At 42.1% G+C, this 20,042-nt stretch overlaps 1 protein-coding gene across 2 annotated transcripts in view; it reads right to left on the reverse strand.

Annotated features, from left to right (window-relative positions):
• The window catches only part of znf827 (zinc finger protein 827), an 81,801-nt gene that overhangs the window by 11,621 nt on the left and 50,138 nt on the right, over nt 1–20,042 (reverse strand). For both annotated transcript variants that reach the window (XM_085162460.1, XM_085162459.1), the window contains exons 7-13: nt 18,276–18,330; nt 18,037–18,137; nt 10,400–10,537; nt 9,073–9,244; nt 7,029–7,195; nt 3,143–3,352; nt 1,966–2,143 (exon numbers count right to left, since the gene is read on the reverse strand). In XM_085162460.1, the coding sequence (XP_085018586.1) occupies nt 1,966–2,143; nt 3,143–3,352; nt 7,029–7,195; nt 9,073–9,244; nt 10,400–10,537; nt 18,037–18,137; nt 18,276–18,330 (1,021 nt within the window). The remainder of the gene's footprint in view (nt 1–1,965; nt 2,144–3,142; nt 3,353–7,028; nt 7,196–9,072; nt 9,245–10,399; nt 10,538–18,036; nt 18,138–18,275; nt 18,331–20,042) is intronic.

Genomic DNA, 20,042 nt, shown 5'->3' on the forward strand with positions numbered 1-20,042 from the left:
TGAGAGACTCGAGAACAAAAACAAAACATGGCTCATGTTGCTTGAAATGAATCTTCACAAAACATCTGCATTTACTTTTTAAGACGCATACAGAAGCTTGAATCTTGTATCCAGTGTGGCGTTAACGTGGCCGAAGCTAAAGGTGTGTTTAAGTACATTGGTACATTATCAGTGTGTGTGTGTGTGTGTTTGTGGGGGGGTGCTGAGGTCAGCAGATGAGTTTTATGTTAGCTTGACAGGCCTGAAATGTCACAAGAATGTGTCACAGTACAACAAAGGCTCCTGTGGGACTGGAGTATGGTGATGGAGAGGGAAGCGTGAGGAGACGAGAGCTGTACACACAGTCGGTGCTAATGGCTCAGTCACACTAGAGGAAAAGTTGGTGGTTGTCCGGTGTTTGCGCTGAATTTTTCCACATTCGGCAGCTGAGTGCGCAGAACTCTCAGCCTCTCTGTGACCACTTTTGATCGCACAGGTCTCCTAGTGGGAGGCAACCGGTTTGAAAACACTCATGGTCTGAGTGCAGCGACTCTCAGACAGATTGGTAAAGGTTTACAAATAGCTGCTGATTAGTTTATCAACACAGACTGCCAACATCTTACAATCAGTCAGAGTCAGTCTGCAACCATGAGCACAACTGGTTGCAGACTGGCATTCTGCATTCCAGACTGCATTCCATTATATTCCTATAAAAGCCACAGAAGTCACAGAGCACCCATGTCACTTTGTAGTCAAATAGTTGTCCTGCGGCAACAACGTCACTATTTGTTGAGATATTTCTGAGGTTCTCGCTGGACTGTGAACGTAAGTAGTTAACGTGAAATTCTGTGCATGTAGACGACAACAGATTTGCAATTTAGCTGACTGATTGCTAGATTGAAACGGATAGCCGACTGACTCCAGCCTATTGCAGTTTTATCTCCATCTTGATGTGCCAAAGTTGCTTTGAAGACAAAACTGACCACAAGCGGTTGCAGACTTAGTCTCTAAAAATGTAACAACTTCAAATTGATTGCGCACAGTTGCAATACTTTTGGTTGCACTGCGGTCTCCGACTGCCGTTTTCCTCTAGTGTGACTGTAGCATAATAAAAACAAGGCTGCTTGATCAGAATACATTAAAAATAACAGAACCATATGCAGTGTGCATGTGTGTTTGTTCACACTGGTATTTAAAGGCTGTTCATTCTTTCCACTGCATGCATTTAGACTGAACAGACTGCGAGTGATTTAGACATTTGTGATTATGGGGTGCCTGTAACGCGCTTGATTATCTTTTAGGGGTGTGCCAACAAATTTTATATAATCAACAGCAGAGTGCACCATGTGTCTGTTATTTTGAGGAGGGAGGAAAGTAGTTTTGTGGAATGCAGGTTTCCTAAGATATTTTTTCCTTGGCATGCCTGTTAGCTGTGGGCAGAGGAACAACAGACCCTGAGGGGAAGCCCGTTTCCATCTCCTTTCCACTCTCCCTTCTGTTCACAACAGCCACTGCAGACCCACAGACCGCTGTCTAATAAGTTGGACTTGCCAAGACAGGCTGTCGAGAAAAACTGAATCAAGTATCATTTCATTTGCTGGCCGCAGATAACAACCATTAAAAAGGAGGTTAAGCGATTAAAGGCATGTGGCCCAAATAATCTTCAAATTAAAAAACGTGTTGGTTACAATCAGCTCTTATTTAAATGAATAATGCTTATATATGCTTGTGCATTTTTAAAAAAAATGTTGCATTTATAATAAGTCGCTGTTAGGTGTGCGACAGTGGCTTTTATTTACATTTTGTTTCCAGCTGCAAGCTTCAGGTTTCATTACCACGAAATGTTCTATTACAAGCACACCCCACGAGGTACTCTAATAAGTGTGTATATACAGTATGTGATTTTTATGTGTAGTGAATTGAGAGGGGAAGGGAGGGGAAGGACGGGCGGAGTTAGGAACCTCTGTCTGTACTTGCTTTCCTTACTTGAGCCCTCCGGAGGGGACGGTGTGGCACTTCTTGTGCTCCAGCAGCTGCTCGGGCGTCTTGAGGAACTTGTGGCAAACGTCGCACTCAAACATTCGTGTGATGAGGTGGATCTGGAGGTGGCGCTCGTACATGCTGCGCGTCTTGCACACAAAATTGCAGAAGACGCACTCGAAACCTGGAGAGAGAGCAAGAGGAGGAGGAGAAAGGTGAGTATTAAGACCGGGTTTGTTTTTTTGTAGAAAGCTGATCTGCATTTGGACGAAATCTCAGAGGTTCCCCATCTGCTAAGGGGAGAGAGAGTTCAGATACAGGGAGAGGTCAGGTGTAATAATGCCCTCTTAGGCTGCAGGAGTAAAATTCCTCTGCACTTCTGTTCAAGCAAAGGGGCTCACGAGAGACAGATTGTGAAAGTGGACGGTCCAAGGAGATGCAGCAGGGGCTGTAATATCCTGACTGAGTCCAAAAAAGGGCTCGAGCTCTTTAAAAAAAAACACATGACCCTGCAGTTCTTGCAACAAAATGACCCCTTACCGCTCTGTAACAAAAACCTCTTTCTGTTCTACAGTACAGACAGACTTCAGAGCACAGGACATGGTTTTTGTACACAGACTCTCATGTAGAGTAAACTAACCTTCATGGATAAAATCTGCAGAGCATCCAATTAAAAGGAAGAAAAAAAACAATAATTCACAGCATCCTGGATGAGGCCACATATGAATACAATTAAGTGAATTAAGTTAGTATGTACTCATTGTCTGTGCTTGGTTGAGAATTAATGAGTGTATTTTTGAAGGACAGAATCGGTTTGGGGGCGTTGTCCCGTCTTCTTGAGTCCGTCGCCCAGCGTGCACCTTCCTGACCAAAGCATTTAGTCTTAATAGATCTTCAAAAGACAAGGGTAATTATGGAGACGGGATCTCTTTAATACTCACTTTCTCAATTAGAGGAGTACCCTCAAACCTTTTAGCCAAGAGATTTGTTGATCAGTTTGACCAACTTCCCCCCAGCGAGGTTTCAAAAACATGTCAGTTTTGCTTGTTTGGTCACTTTAAACAACTTTTTAAGAACACCTAAAGTCTGATTCTTGCTCATTTAGAAATGAATAATTCAGTTTGTGGAGATTTCAGGGGCGTTGAAAGTGTATTTGGGTGCAACAGTTCCCACAGTCCCTTGCCTTTGTCAGACTTGTCCTCGGTTCCCGATCCCGAGTGGCTTCCGGAGCTGGACTGGCTGCCGGCGGAGGAGGGCGGGGCTAACAGGCTCTTGAGTTCTTCGTTACCGTGGGTGAGGTCTCCGCCCTCTGAGCTGTTGAGCGAGTCGCTGAGGGCCGAGAGGGAGGATGAGGTGCTCTTGGTCTCGCTGAGGGGACTTCTCGAGTTCAGACCTGGACGCCGGAGGGCGGAGCACAGAGAGAAAGAAACGTTTGTTGGTAGGATCTAATAAGCAGGGGAGAGAAACTGCAGGGGCAGTGAAGAGAAAATAAAAATCTACACAATCTGTGAGCGACACATCATCGGTTTCTAGATCCCCATTGTTATGCACGTGGACACATACACAAACAGAATGAAAACAGGCAGGCTCGATGGTCCTGAGCTCTGACTGAGGCCCTGCTGCCAGTCCAATCAAGATGCAGTGTGCTTTTATTGATCCCCGTCTGTAAGTCTGCAATTCAGTAGGAAGAGAGAGGGAATAAGGAGCGGAGGGGGCGGCAGGGAGGGAGGGGCGAGGAGCTCGGGTCATGGCCAAAGGAGCTAAGATGGCGGGAGCATCTCAGGGCACAGCTCAACAAAGGGCATTCACTCAGGAGGGAGAGGAAAAGAAAAAAAAAAAAAGGGAGGGAGGAAAAGCCTGCACCGATCCTGAAATGGTTGACCTACCTTTTTAATAACAGCCTAGTACACACACACGCACACACACACACACACACACACAAAAGCATAAAATGTACAGGAATGTGCACATGCAGCGTACATGCGTCTCCCCCAGCCTGGTATCACAAGATGACGAAGCGCCTTCAATCAAATCTAAATATACCAGGGTCATTCACAGCACGGTCTCAGCAGCTTTTAAATACAGCGTGCCTCTGTCTCCTTTGCTGCAGTATTTATCATCTGCTGGCCTTCACTTATAATATCCCAAAGGCTAATGGCGAAAGATGCAAGCGGGGAGGGAATGCCCTGAGCCACTGAGACTAGACCTTAAAACACACTTTTGAGAAACTGAGAAATATTTAATTTTCTTTCACAGAATAACTTTTCTGTGACTGTCCAGCAACATTTATGATAAGAGAAATAAAGAGGCAAATTTTCACTCCTCCCTTCTTATGAAATCCCACCCACACAAGCCCCCGCCACCCCCCACTCACTGCAAACTTCACCGGAGGGGGTCGGCTCAAACACCCGGTGAGCTCTCTGCCATCTCACGCTTGGGTGTGTCCACCCATCTGACAGGCTGCCGAGCCCACCCTCTCCGACCACCTGAAGTTTTGACACTTCACCAAAAATGGGCAGGACCTTTGACAAATCATTAAAACATCCTCACGAAAGAAGGCGGGATGCACGTTTCTACAGTTGAAGTCGCTCGTACCCCCTCCCGCCACCGTTTGTGCGTTTGCCACTGGTGTCCATCTTGTGCGAAGCTGAGATAAATGGCAAGAGACGCTCAGAGACTTAAAAGATGGCCAAAGTGGCATCGTAAACCCGGCTCGTCTCCAAAAGGACCCGAGGCCTATTGATTTTCCCCCCCTCAGGCACAATAAGGGCCAACCTTCTCAGATAAACAAGGCCGCCGTGGCCTCTGAAAGACCCCTCAGCTGTCTGGGCCGGACAATCCCACCCTCCCACCCACACATAAGGAGCAAACACACACACGCAAACAAGGAGCACTAGCAGAGGAGCACAACGTCAGCAATAAACTGGACAAAGCTGTTTTAGACAAAAACAGTCATATCGACCACCAGAGGTTCAGACCAGCAGCTTTAAAAGTCCAAAGAAGGTCGATTGGAGGAGGCTTGTTCATGAAACCCAGCTCTGCCGCTCGTCTTTCCCTCTGTCCTCTGAAATGTGTTTTTATCAAGGGTTACATTAAGATGTTTTTGCTTAAAACAGCCCATAGTGATTTCCTTTTATTACACAAAAGCAGCCCATAAATATTTAAACAGTGGCAGAGTTTATATTGCTGTGATTATGCTTTTTATTTCTCTCAAATTTGATATCTGTTCACAAAACGCACATACGCCATCCAACTCAAATGCTTATTACCGAGCACTTTATCTTTAAGTTGTTCACATACAGACAAGGTGAGCAGAGGAGGAGCCCTACGATTGCCCTGCTCGCCCTATCTGCGCTGCTAAGGGGGGGAGAGCTCTTTAACCTCACCCGTTGTTTAAATTTAAACTCCATGTGTTGGAGTGCAGCGCCAAAATAATAGAAAATGTGTCACTGTCCAAATACCGCACTGTATTTATATTCTGAGCTGCGACCAAGAGCCACAATGTGTAAGCTACCACCCACTCTTCCATGCGAGAGTAATTTTGAAAATAACTCCATAAATCTCTTTTTCTGCGGGAGCTGAATCGGGTACTTTTGCAGAACAGGTTTGAGAACCCGCAGAAACAACAGCAAGCGGAAAGGAGATTAAAAGACACGGAGTGCGGTTAAGTCCCGCCCATACGGGAAAGAGTTCTCCATCGAGTTTACGTGACTCCTCATCTCCTCCTACATGTGACCTGGAAATCATCTTAGTGTGCCGTTCTGAAGCATCAATCGTTTCCTAGAACGCACTGAGAGGAGGCAGGAACGAAGAGAGGAGGCCTGATTGAGGGTGCGCAGATGTATCCTCTGTGGCACTGTTTGCACCCATGACATATTACAGAGGCGTGAGACACAGATAACACCTATACGTTTTACACCAAATTAGGTTTAGGTGTGAAAAAAAAAATACTGACTGTATTTAAAAAAAAAGAGCGCAGCAACAAGATTGTGCGTATTTTATTTGTATTTCTTTTAGTTCCTTTCTATAATATCTGGAGGGGAATATTTAAGTCATGCACAAAAACTGATTTACTGCCAATTACACCAACGTTTAAGACGGAAAAAGACATGTTTCGCGCTCGATATTCAAAAAAAGACGCAACTGATTTAGAGCGCAACATCTGTAAATCACCCGTAAAACTAACCACAGGAGTATAGCGCCCACCCCTCTTTAGTAAATCTGGCCCATGGTATGAGGAGGACTCTACAACTAAGTCTTCCTCCTTATCCATTAAGTGCATCTATGAGAAGCTTTTTTCTGCTGCTGAAAAGAAATTCATCAGTTCAAGTCATTTTTTTGCCATTCAGAAGCCAAAAGTGTTTTTTTTTTAAAATTAAATACAATTAACATCCTAAGATACAAAATAATAAGAAAATAATAACTCAACATTTCCTGTTAAGTTGAAATATAAAAGTTCTTCCTGAACGCCGGTAGTCTCATCTGACATCTGCTATCCAACAGTAGGCTGTAACAGTGTAACAAGCGGGCAGGCCATGCATCTCTGCCACATGTCACACATAACCAGTCGCTTTAAAAATGAGGTTCAGATTCAAGGACGCTTTTTGCCTGGACTCCTTGTCTCCTTGCGTCCTCTTGTGGGTGGGACTAAGACGCGAGGAGAGCAGACAAGGAGGGAAACGGTGAAATGTGAATCATTCAAAAAGCTGCGAGTAACGTGGCAGCAGTATGCTAACACACAGCTAACATTAGCCTTCCAACAGCTAATGAGACAGAGCAGGGTGCTGAAACAGTAAAGTCTAATATTTCAGCCTTGCCAGAGGGTGAGCTTTTTCTGTTTAGGAAAAACAGAAAAAACAAAAACAAAACAAAAAGCAAATTGTGTGAATATTTGATGCTTTGCTGACGAGTTGGAGCGTATTTTTTCTTTTTGCAGAACTTTTCTAACATTTCCTTCCATAAACTGATCATCAGCTCACTTCAACACATACAAACAAACAAAAAATAAATAAAAATCAAAGACTCTCATCAGTGCTGTCACCACCAAAAGTCAGGCCAGCTATCTGTACCTGCATGCCCAGTGCTGATGTGGTTCCTCATGTCGGTCTCCTCCATGCACACATAGTCACAGACGCTGCAGCAGAGCGAGAACATCCACTGCTCCTTGTCCACATGGAGCGACATGTGGCTGACAAACTGGGCATTCAGCTCTGTCTGGAAACCACACACATGGCAGCTGGACAGAGAACAGAGAGGAAGAAGGAGGAAGAGGGTGAGAATGAGAGGAGGCCGACGGGCCGCTTCAGTGTTAGATTTTCCCTGCAAGAACTGCCAAATGGTATGTTGTAGCTACATTCCTCTCAATGTGATAAAGACTGCTGAAGATAACATACAATTCAGAAATAGTGCAACTGACCTATTTTAAAAGACATTGGACACATTAAAGTGTCCAGTTACATCTTGGAAATTCATCCAGTTAGATTTTTTGCAGACATTTACAGAAAGAGGAGATGATTAGCTAAGCTCTGTTTGTTCAACCAAGCTGCTCACATATCAAAATCCAAAATCCAAGCTGTTTTACCAGAACAGAGTAACTGCTTTTTAAAAATATATATAATAAAAACCCCACAATGTAGTTTAAGCCACGCCACTCTTTATGCTAAGCTACAGTACTTTATGTTTTGCTTCCAAGGAACAAGACCTATTTTAATTTATTTTAAAGTGGTGTTGTGCAATAGCAAAAAAACAAATTAATTAATTAGAAAAAGGGCACCTAACTGAAGGGATGAACCAATTTAAAATACTTGATTCAGGTCCTAACTAGCAGCCTGTCACACAAATAGCTGAATCTACAAAAATGCAAAAAAGACCATTTTTATACCAAAAGGATGATTCCCCAAAAGCTTGATTCTTGATTTGGTGTCCAGTATGTCCTTAAAATGTTTTTACAAAACTGGACAAGGAGGAGAAAAGAAGATAGCAGGGCTAACAAACAAAACAAAACAAATAAAAACTATCAATCATAAATTGATTTATGGACAGCAATTTTAGACATTCTTAAAAGATCCATTAAAAAATAGAAAAACAAACAAAAACAGCAAAGACCCGACACAGGACCAGACAGATGCATCTGGCCCTTTAGCTGATATCCATCTACTGTTCACTGAAGCTCCATCACAAATGGTCTCAGTGGAAGGTTGGCTGTCAAGAAGTCATTCTTAAGGAAGAGAAAAAGCTGAAGTGTTCCACATTACACATGAATTGGACTGAAAAATACAACAAGTGAGTGTCTACAGTCATCTGTAAAACACCGTGGACACTGTGTCATGGTTTGGGGCTGCATTTCAGCCAGGGTTGTTGGGGATCTTGTGAAAAATGACGGAATTATGAGCACAGGAAAGTGTCCAGCATCCTGGATTTAAAAACAAAACGCAAACACACATGCAGTGGAACACCATCAGTCATGGATTGGCCTCCCCAGAGCCCGGAACGTGACATTATTGAAGCAGTGTGGGGTCATCTTGACAGAGAAAAGAACAAAAGGCAGCCAAGATCCAGAGAAGAGCGTTGATTATTCTTCAAGAAACCTGGAGAACTAATCCTGAAGACTACTTAAAGAAGTTAGAGGAAAACTTGCTAAGAGAGTTCAGGCTGTTTTGAAGAATAAAGGTGGTCACACCAAATGTTGACTTTCTCAAGCTTGTTAGAATTTCAAACTCTGTGTTTTGTTTTTTATACTGTATTTCCATGTATCGCTAACATATTTCTGCAACACTCATTTCTCAGCTTCCCAGCAAAACATAAGGAAATGTGGGACTTTTGCACAACTGTTCACTGGGTCTTGGTTCATGTGAAAAGCACAGACACAAGAGCAGATCTACTTCATCTCCTCATCTGAACTTTTAGCAAGAAGGCGAACGAGCATGTTTTAGATAAAATGAAAACAAACCTTTAACATGTAGCAGTGGCAGAGAGAGGGTGTAATTGTGCATCAGAGAAATATATATATATATTTAAAAAAAAAAAAAAAAAAAAAGCCTAAATCCACTATGTGGTACTGGCTTGAGATGTCCTCAGCAGGTGTGGTGGTAACACGTGGTCACTTATCGCTACCTGTAGTAGTACGGGCAGTTCTTGCGCTCGGTGGAGTCAGCTGTAACAGCGCTGACAATCTGCTCAGCATCTGTGTTGACCAGCTTGACAGAGTGGATGGTCAGGTGCTGATTGAGGTTAGCCCTGCACTTGGCTGCATAAGGACACAGGTGACACTTGTACTTCCTCTCTTCTGCAAGGAAACACACACACACACAGACACACACGACCCTGGGTTACTGTAAACATCACCTCAGATGATATTTCATTAAGTTGCGCTCAGCCTCTGAGCTTTTAAAGCAAGCCTAAACCTAATTACTTAACGCTTAACCCTGCCTCACCTTCGCCCGACCCCAACTGTAAACCTGATCCCCAGATTTCTGGGAAACACATGTAGATGCCACAAGATGTTTTAAAAAAAACAAAACAAACAACAACAGGCACACATGAACATCATCTCCCAATAATTTGCGAGCGCTATGAAATCCACGCAAAAACACACTTCTCTTTATCTGAAAACAAATTAACATAACAGCACATCCAGCTCAAACACACACATGCTTACACAAAGACACACACGCGCGCGCACACATACGCCATTTGCCCCAAGGACACGAAGCCAGGCAACCTTTATGTCGCCGGGGAAACCAAAAAGACCATCACACTGACATATGCCCCTGCTTCTGCTCTCTGTGGTGTGGCCAAGCTGTTCACAGCCAACACTCTCAGATGGTGAGCGTGCATGTCGTGCAGTGTGTGCACGCTAAATGTGAGAGCATGTCCAATTGTGTGGGGGCATTTTGTACACTAGTCTCCATTTGTGCACTTTGTGTGTGCACTTTACAAACAGGAGAATCATTTTATTTATTTATTAATTCATTTTTAACCAATAAGGAATGAGGAGAGTGGAGAGTTGTGGAAGACGGTGATGGGGTAGAATGAATCGATGGGGTGCAAAGGCGGGCCGAGTCTGAAAAACACAGGGTAATCAGGACACAAGGGAGTGAGGCAGACTCCCAGAGAGAAAGTGAAAGAGCTAACCAATCGTAGCAGGATCAGAATTACTGGGGTGTGTGTGCATGTGTGTATGTGTGTGTGTGTGTGTGTGTGTGTGTGTGTGTGTGTGTGTGTGTGTGTGTGTATACACTCCGTGGCATCCTTCTAGCTGGATAATTAGACGGGCAGTTTTCCCAGTGAGACTAATCATGGTAGTAATCTCTTTAAAGGAAGGGTAATCTAGTCTAGTCAACCTTATTTATTTACTGTGGGCAGCATCAACAACACAGGTGAATACCTAATGCCTGCACATGAACGGAGAAGACGTCACAGCATGCTGGCGGTAACTTACCTGTGTGCAGGGAGAGGTGTCTCGAAAGGGTCTGCTGTCGACCAAACACCTTGCCACAAATGGGACAGGGGAAGAGCTGTTCGTTTAATCTCCACTGGGCGATCCCATTTCCCAGCTCTCCGTCATCCTTTTCCGAGTCTAGAACACACACGTACACACACATGGAGAAAACCGTTCCCATCATTTGCTGCCAGCTACAGAAACGACTGCAGACTGCTGTAACTCAGCCAAAGTTACTTACGCTCTACATGCACTGCTGTGCTAAGTGAGCTTCTACTAACCACAGTGTTCTCTGGATTATTGGGTAACCTTTGCTTTCCTCGTCTGTTTTAAGCATTTTCCTTTTATTCAATAATCTGTTGTCAGGTGGGATATGAGGCTCCAACATTAGCCCGCTACGATGCCCCAGTTACTTCCCTCCTCAGACCAGTGAAGCAGCTTTATTGAGGCGCACTCGTCCGTTCATATTTTTGTTGAGAAATATTTTCACATTTGAAGAAATCTGCTTCTTTGCTTTCTTTGAGGACAGCATCTAATAATTATTGACCTAGCAGCCAGGCCGTTTTTTCACAGGACAGGCAGAAAGTAATAACAGCAGCCCAGCAGGATAAACAGCAGCAGTAAAAGGACATCTTGCGTGTACACTATAATTTTCATACTTGTTAGTGAATTTAAATATGTAAGGTTTATTTTTGAACTGTGGACAGAACAATGCCAGCCATTTTTTTGCCCTCCTGCATCCAGCTGACATAACCTAAGCCATCCTGAAATTTACCCTGATGAGCCAAAACATTATTCTCACTCCACAGTGAAACAAACAATGTTGGATATTTCATAACAGCAGCATGTGTCATGGTCTGAGATATATTAAACCTTTAGGGAAAGGCTGCTTCTGCAGGTCAATTTACTGAATGCAGGAAACATGATCTGATGTACTGAATTATCCTTATAATTGCATATTTGACAGTGACTATCCAGACTGTGGTACAGGAAGCTTTTTGAATGCAGTTTGTAGTAACAACTACATCTGAGCTGGTTTGCTTGCATCCAAGAGGAGAATCCACATATAGAGTAAAAGCAGGAACACATCAGCCAAAATTCAGTCTTGAAACCATCCGTTTATAATATGACAATTAAAAATATATAAATGCACAAAACCAAAATTTTTGGCCCATATATTCTCTGGGTACAGCAGCAGCTCCAAAACATGGCCCATGTCCCTAAGAGTCATCAGATAAGAGTCAAAGTTTCTCAACTTTAACAGTGACCACGTGACCATGGCGCGAAAACTGGGTTAAAAAAAAAAAAACTCTTGACAGCTTAAAGTGTAATGTTGACAGGCTTTTAATAAAATTTAATTCAATGCAATTTGATTTATATAGCTCCAAATAACAAAAACAGTTGCCTCAAGGTGCTTTAAAGGGGACACGCTTGAACAAGACGAGTCCAACAATGCGCGCTCCAACTCAAACGTCTTACACTGGCTCCCTGTTAAATCCAGAATTTAATTTAAAATCCTTCTCCTCACATATAAAGTCTTGAAAAATCAGGCGCTGTCATATCTTAAAAACTTATCCTAACAGAGCACTTTGCTCTCAAACCTTCAGCTTGGTTGTAATTCAAAGAGTTTTTGAAAGTAAAATGGGAGGCAGAGCCTTCAGCTATCAGGCCACTCACCAGTAGAACCAACTCCCAGGGTGGATTTGGGAGACAGACACCCTCTCTACTTGTAGGATTAGGCTTAAAAGTTTCCTTTTTGATAAAGCTTATAGTCAGGTCTGGATAGTTATGCTGCAATAGGCTTATGCTCTAACCAGATGTGAGGGATAGCAGTCACCGAGCCTGGTTCTGCTGGAGGTTCCTTCCTGTTAAAAATAAGTTTTTTCTTCCCACTGTTGCCAAATGTTCACTCATGGGGTTTTTTCTCCATAATACTGTAGGGTCTTTACCTTACAGTGTAAAGCACCTTGAGGCAATTGTTAAGAATTGGCACAATATAAATAAATTTGAACTGAATTGAATTAAAAGGATTTGCTGCAACCATCTTGGGACCAGATACTACACGACACTTACAGCATGCAAAAGGTGTGTTAAGCAGGGGTGGTCACAGTATTTGGCTCGTAAAAGGGTACATAAACATTTTCTAATCTAATGTAATAATTTTACATAGTTTCACATTCATAAAGGTGCCTGTGTGTGCCTACCCATCACCCACCAGGACAAGAAACGGGGCGAATGAAACAAAATGGTGACATTATGTTTTGTTAGTTCCTTCTTTACGAATGCATTTTAATTATAATCTGTGTTCACGTTTTTGATGATTGTAAGGTAAAATCTGTTTGACAGCCAAAAGCTTGGAAGGTAAAAAAGGCTTTTTTGAGAAAATATGCCCCATAATCAAAACATTTTCAGGCATATAAATATGAAAAAGTCTTAATTCCCTTCGTCTGAACAGCAGAACGACTGATACACCGCGGGCTAATTTGCTAACCCACGAGAGTGAAACCTGTCTGCCACCATTTGACAGATGCTCGTTGTTTAGCCTGCAGGTGGGATGCAGTCTAAATGCATTCTTAATGTCAACGGCAAGCACAAGTCCTTTGCTCTGAAGCCTGCAGCACAAGCACACCACTGTAACTCTCCTCGCTGTATTTCACCCCTTTCATTTGGGAGAGGATGGAAGGAAAGACATAAAAAGAATAACACTGAGAATTTTCACTTGCTTTGACAGACGCTGAAGAATAGAAGTTACAGCTTTGAACTAACCCCCACCATATGAATAGAGCAAGGAATAATTCACCAGCGCAAAAGCATGTAGCACTTTTTTTTTTACCCCATTGTGGTGTACAACTACCATGAATGAAGACAGAAATGTTATTTACAAATGTCTATGCTGTTCAGGGAACAGGCTACACAGGTAGCCTTGGCCAAAACCTTTCTATGTGCAAGACATTAAAAGGTGAAAAAGGCATCTTTAAAAATTCTTTAGTCTCTTTTTTAAAATGACGATAAAGAAAAGGAAAAAATGCTGCTCATTCCTCCCACCAGCTCAGAGTTAGATTCTTTGCAGATGGAAATCAGTGCACTTCAGTCCACTGTTGATATTTAACAACTGCTTGCTATCACTTTTTTTTTTTTTTTAAAGGCTGTCCTAAAACATACCGTCTAGCCAGCCGATGAGCTACTTGTGTGGGTTTGAATACCACAATGAGGGAAAAAAAGCAAAAATTGTTTTGTGGCATTTTGGGGGCATGTTTAGTGGCAAGTGGTAAAGAACAGATGTTGGTGTGAAAGGACATTTCACTGCTGCTGCAGTGACTCACACAGCTTCACGTATTTAAAAATCGCCTCTCTAGTCTCCATATGCAAACTACTGAATTTATCTAGCATATCTTTGTTCATGTTCTGTCATCTGTGTCACACCGTCTCCTCGCAGAGTTTCGGAACTGTCAAAGCAAGATCACGCACAGTCAGCTCGACTTTCTGCAGAGAAATAAGTGTCGGCTAGGAATCCAGACAATAGATGCATCCAGACAACAGATACAGAATTCTATCAAAACAATTACTTTTCTTATAAAACTTGATTCAAGCCAAAAAAATTCTCCTACCTTGAACCACTTGTGAAATAACGATTTGACAGTATTTCTAAGAAAGTGTTCAAGATTCAAGGAGTTGACTACAGATTGAGTTTCTCGATTCATCCAGATCGTTTTTAAACTGGAGGTCAAACTGTCTGAATGAACATTTAAGTTGATTAACATGCAGAAATGTCAAATATCCTCTGGTTAGAAAGTTCTGGATTGTTGATCAGACAATGTGAAAACATCCGAAAATGTTGCTTTGGGTTTGGGACTGCAAGTAAAAAATAGATTAAAACAACAGTCTGGAACTCGTTTGGAAAAACTAATTAGAAATAGAATTAAAGGCAAGGTGTCACATGTTGAAACAACATGAAACCCATTTTGAATTTAATTACCTTTAATCAATTTAAAAAAAAAAAAAAAAAAGGCAGAACATGTGTAATCATACTTGTTTCCCGTTCACCGCTCTGCTGCAGAGAAGGATGAAGGAGGCTGGAATACGATGGTAAATGCATGCAGGCCGGTGTCAAGCAACACCTACCATTAGTGACGTTAATAACGAGCGACTTTGTGTTTCTTCACACGCATAAACACACAGTAAAAGTCCTCAAGATGACATCCTGCTTTAGCTGTAATCTACCTGCATCTATCGGTTTTTAAACTCATTCGCCGTTTGTGACCTATTGTACAAATCCTAATATTTATTATGTGTTAAAGCTAAAGTATACCCCATGAAAGCATTAACTTGTCCTGACTCACACAAATGAGACTCGGGGATGGTTTTGGTCACACAGAGTGATGAGAATCCAGACAGCAGAGGCTCAAGGCCATGACCCGGCATACACACTGATGATTAAGCCAATTAGGGTGTAGGGGCCTTCAAGTGGTTAATGGTTTAATTAGTGCTATTAGAGCAGAAGAGAGGGACGCAAACAAGAAATGAAGGATTGTGTTAAACCCCAGACTGGAGGGAGGAGACAGCGAACTCCTCAAGTCACACTGGTATCACACTAACTCCTACTCATTTATTCTCTCTTTCTTGCTTAAAGGGAAATGCTCACACTTTTCAGCTTCATCTCTGCATGATAGCTGCTCCATTAGCTGCTTCATAATGGAGAGCATTTTTGTGCTACAGACGCTCTACTGAAACCGTTATGTTGCCTGTTATGCAGTTCACAGTCTGGTTTTAAGTTCTTTTATGGATTTTTTTTGTTTGTTTTTCCAGGGGGTGGACGGACAAATTAAAATGTAGTTTGTAGATGACAACAATAGTGCAGCCATTAAAAAATAAATAAATAAAAAAAAATACTGGAACAATTTCATTTTGATTTTTGGTGTAATATTGAATCCGGTCTTTTGTCCATAATGATTTTCAACTTGATTATTTCAAGTGTGCTTTAGTGTAGTCCTTAATTTTTGAACACTATATATTAAGCCGGAGGATCTATACTGATTAAAAATGATCAAGTGAAATTTTAACTGGTTTGGATAAACTGCACGCACGCACACGTGAAATTGAAAATGCAGGTTTTTATAGAAAAATATTTATCTTACACTGACATCAAATAAAATATCAACTAGCTTTTTAAAGGCTCAGTCACCTTCTTACAAGTCTGGATAATGACTTTGGATTGCAAGGCGACTGCATGGGTCGTCTGGTGAGAGGCAACCTGTATCAAACAGTTGTGGTCAACTTGAACTGGATGCAATAACTCAGCTTGGAGGTTTGCAAGTAACTTCCTTTTAATTTCTAAACGCAGACAGAATGCGAACATGTTGCAATTAATCTGAATCAGACTGCACGCTCAGGCGCAACTCATCTCCTTCCAACAGAGGGAATCAACTCAGCTGGTTACCAGCTGGTTATATTCTTATATAAGTAAGGTTGCAGAGTGCAGGTATCATTTTGCAGTTAAGTCGCTGTCTTGTAGCAAGTACATCACTGTCTATGGAGGAATTTCTGTTTCAAACCTATGATGTTCTGGCTGGACTCTGAATGTAAGCGGTTAACCTGAGTTTGTGTATGTACATGCAACAGTTTTGTGATTTTTATTTTTTTTTGTGTCTCTTACAGTTAAAGACTGTATTACAGTTTGCAATTGGATATAAGAGCTGGTTTGACCTCATTCAATTTTAATCTGAGAGCTGCCTCGGTTTTATTTGCAGTTTTTATGCCACAAAGTTGCTCTGAAGATGACAACTGACAGCGAGCCGTCACAGACTCGGCCCCCATCTCTGAAGCAACCACGCGGTCTCTAACCACTGTTTGTGTGACTGGACCATAGTATGTCTAAATCGAATGTTAAAGGAAACTTTGAAGTTGGGATCTACAAACAGAATAAGTCCATCTTCAAAAAAAATAAAAATAAAAACTAATTTAGGAATTTTAGCTGTTGATTGGATCAGATTAAACACTCAGACAAATAATATTACATTTTTTTTTTAAATATTAAAATTTAAGACCAAGTCATGCTAATAACAAAAGAATTAAAGACATTCGTTCATACTGGTAAGCTGTCATTTTCTGGTCATTGGTTTTTACATATTTTTATAGGGAAAAACTCCAAAAGAACCAAAAGTTGAGGAATTTTATGAAAAGACTAAATTAAAACAGAAAACTTTACATCTCTGGTATTTTGTGAAACTCTCTGATTGTGGGCAAACTAAAGACTAAAAAATACACAGATCACCTTTTATAAGTTGTGGCACATCTTTTCTTTTTGTCTTCTCATGGCCACAGCAGCTGAATGGCAACATTTTCCAGGAAAATAGTGTCTTCCCCTATACACTTCTCTTTATAACTTACATTATAAAAGTTATTTGTATTTAACAAAGTGGAGTCCAGTGGAATGTATAATCATTATATTACACAGCAGTGCTAAACAAAGACTCGAGGTATGCCTTTGACAGCTGACGCAGGATCAAAACCGCACAGTGACATCTGCACTATAAAGGAAAGGTGGCACAAAGTGGCAGGGAAAATATGGCAGTTCACCGACCAATGAACTGAAAATATGTTTAAAGGTCTGCCTCCCTACAGCTGCGGTGGGCAAACTTACCGATCGAAGGCAATGGAGACGCAATAAAATGCAGACACAATGAATGAGGGAGAAAGAGAAATGGTACAACTGTAAAAGAAAGAAAAAAGACAGAGAAAGAGAGAGAAAAGGCAGCAGAGGCTGAATGTGAAGCTTAAACACACAAGGGAAAGGGGGAGGTGGGCTGGGCGAATTAACTTTCAGGACACTCTTGACACCCAGAAGCCAATCAGATTTTCATTAACTGGCAGAGGGACAGGCAAAGCTGGCACAAGCTAATTAACCTCTGGATCTCTTACTGCCAAAGGAACAAGGAGGGAAGTTCTGAGATGCCAGGAAAGAGGGGAAGAGAGGGGATGCCCTGAGCAGAGCCTTCAGGTTGGGGAAATGTGCGAGAGTTCAGAAGGGCCTGAAGCAACTCTATATATGAAAAGGTGAGAGGAGTGGTTTAACCACAGTGTGTGTGTGTGTGTGTGTGTGTGTGTGTGTGTGCGTGTGTGCGTGTGTGTGTGCGTGTGTGTGTGTGCTGTATTCACACAAAGAGTATTAATCTGTGGACATACTGTATATTGTAAGAAAGCAGGTAATGAGCAACTCCACATTATCAATTATTTCCCGAAGCTGTAGCAAGAACAACATGATGACTTGGAACCTTTAAAGACCATGAATGATGCAGCGATACCGAGTGCTGGCAGTTAATTAAGTCTCATATTTTGTCGAGCTGCAGAGGACTTTTTATTCTAGTTTCTCTCGTAACAAAACACAAAGACACCAGATCAATTCACTGATTTTTTTTAGCTGAGGCCACAATGATTTTCATTCTTGATCAATAAGCAAATTACTTTTCTTTATGTGATCAATTATTTAAATTCCATATAAATTATTATTTTTAAATTTGTCTTTAGGTCTAATTGAAAACACTAGAACTCGAATCCCGCATCTTTAACTTTTATCTACATGTCCGTGTTTCTCCGTGATGATGTTGGCCCACAGTGTGTGTCGGTAACATGTGTCTCACCGTTGAATGGTACCCTGGTAGAGGAGCTGGCCTCTGCGGGCGAAGTGCTCTTGGAGCGCGAGTTAAAGGGTGATTGTCTGAAGCACTCGTCCAGAAATGGACTGAAATGGAGAGACATATGAAATAAATCACGCAGCCTACTTACACGGCCATCAAACCAACCCAATATTCAAGCCATGTATTTACTGATCAGACATTGAACAAAAACACGTGTATTTACAGTCTATTTACAGACTTACCTGTTTATCCCCACCATGTTACTGTCTTTGTGGTTGTTGGCTTTGCTGACTTTTTCTGGAGAGAAAAACAATAAACCATACGTTTAGATATCTTTTCTGTCAAAGCACTGTGCTCAAATTTGAGGGACCCGTGACAAGCTGTCCATTTAGGCTCAGTGTTAGTCGGCAAGTTTCCTAAAACGCCCCGTGGGTCGTAAGTCGCTGTCTGACAGTGACACAGAGATGAAACATGTGCAGAGATTTATCCAACATCCCAGACAATCTTAGTTTGACACATGAGCTGCTATTCAGAGGAATCACACAGATCAAGCCATCGGATGAATAATTAAACAGCGCTGTCCTAACTTTCCTTCTTGATCGGTTGTGACACAATCAGGACAACGCCAAGTGAACTTATGGCCAGACTGCCAAGTTAAGCTATGCTCACGTAAAGTGCAGGTTTGCCACAGCCAGCAGGGAGGCCACTGGCCATCTGGATTAGTGGGAGTTTCTCCAGCGGGTCTGCTGACCTTTGTGCCACGAGCTCGCCCAACAACACCAATTTGCAAGCATTTAAAAAAAATTAAAAATAACAATGTGCACGGCTGCCCAGTTATGCATTAGCCTACCCAGATGACACATGTGTTGGTGTACGGTCATGCTCTTGTATGATAATGTGGGGGGGAAAAAACAAAAACTATCAACATTTTAGTATCTAAATCAACACCGCTACTCTTGTACCTATGGACTCAAACCACAGCGCAAGAGCTGAATCACCTTCAATAACATGAAGGTTGAAAAAGATGGGAATGTTTAATATTTGACTGTGTTACACTGTATGCACACATTCCACACCAAAGTCTTCCTCTGGTGTTCAACTCAATTGAGATGTGCTGCATGGAAAGTTCACAGAATGCGACTCACAACACTTCCATATGTAACCAACCATTCAGTGACCACCTCTTGCCCAATGGATGCAGGCACTGTCACGCTGTACGAACCTGCTAATGCCTCATCAGTGCAACAATGCGACCACAGAATAAGTTATGCATTTACACATCAGTCTGAGGGGACAAGTAAACCCAGAAAGCCCCCCCACAGTGTAACAGCTCACTGTTGGAGGTTAATGGTTCAGCTTTATCCTCTAATGTTTTACCCATCTGTAAATAGGCAGTTTAATACACTGAGAACTGGGTGACAAAGTAAACTCTTTAAACTGGCAAATATTTATTTTGTTTTCATTATTGGCTTGCCTCTTTGTTTCCATTGTCCCCAAATTGTAAAAAGCCCCCCGCCCACAAACACAGCGAGGTGCTATTAATTTTTTCCCACCGAGAAACTGTTTAGTAATAAGAAATATCAATATAAATGTACTAAAAGAGCAAAGATTTGCTTTTTTTTCCCTCCTTAAAAAAAAAGAAATCAAAACCTTGAGAATCCTACAGCACTACAGTACAGGAAATCTCTTGAAAGTAAAGCAAGAATTATCAAGTTGGACACTAGGTGCCCAGCAAATGTGCGCACGGATCATGGGGGTTTCAGTATTTGGCAGTAAAGAGCACTATACAAAATGCCTGAGAACGGAGCCATATGTGTGAGTTTCAAGGCAACGCATTGAAGTGAATTTCAAAGCTGCAATCATCTCGGTGTTCAGAGCGACCTTGCTACTGATGTGTCTCTGAGGTCCTACTGCTCTGGGTAATTCATATTGATTGCTCATTGTGTGACAGCAGCCCACTCTGTTCCAGTCCCCCTCACATTCAAGCCCAGTTCTAAGGCGGGCGGTCG

This window comes from Neolamprologus multifasciatus, chromosome 6 (genome assembly GCF_963576455.1).
Source record: "Neolamprologus multifasciatus chromosome 6, fNeoMul1.2, whole genome shotgun sequence".
Classification (NCBI taxonomy): Eukaryota; Metazoa; Chordata; class Actinopteri; order Cichliformes; family Cichlidae; genus Neolamprologus; species Neolamprologus multifasciatus.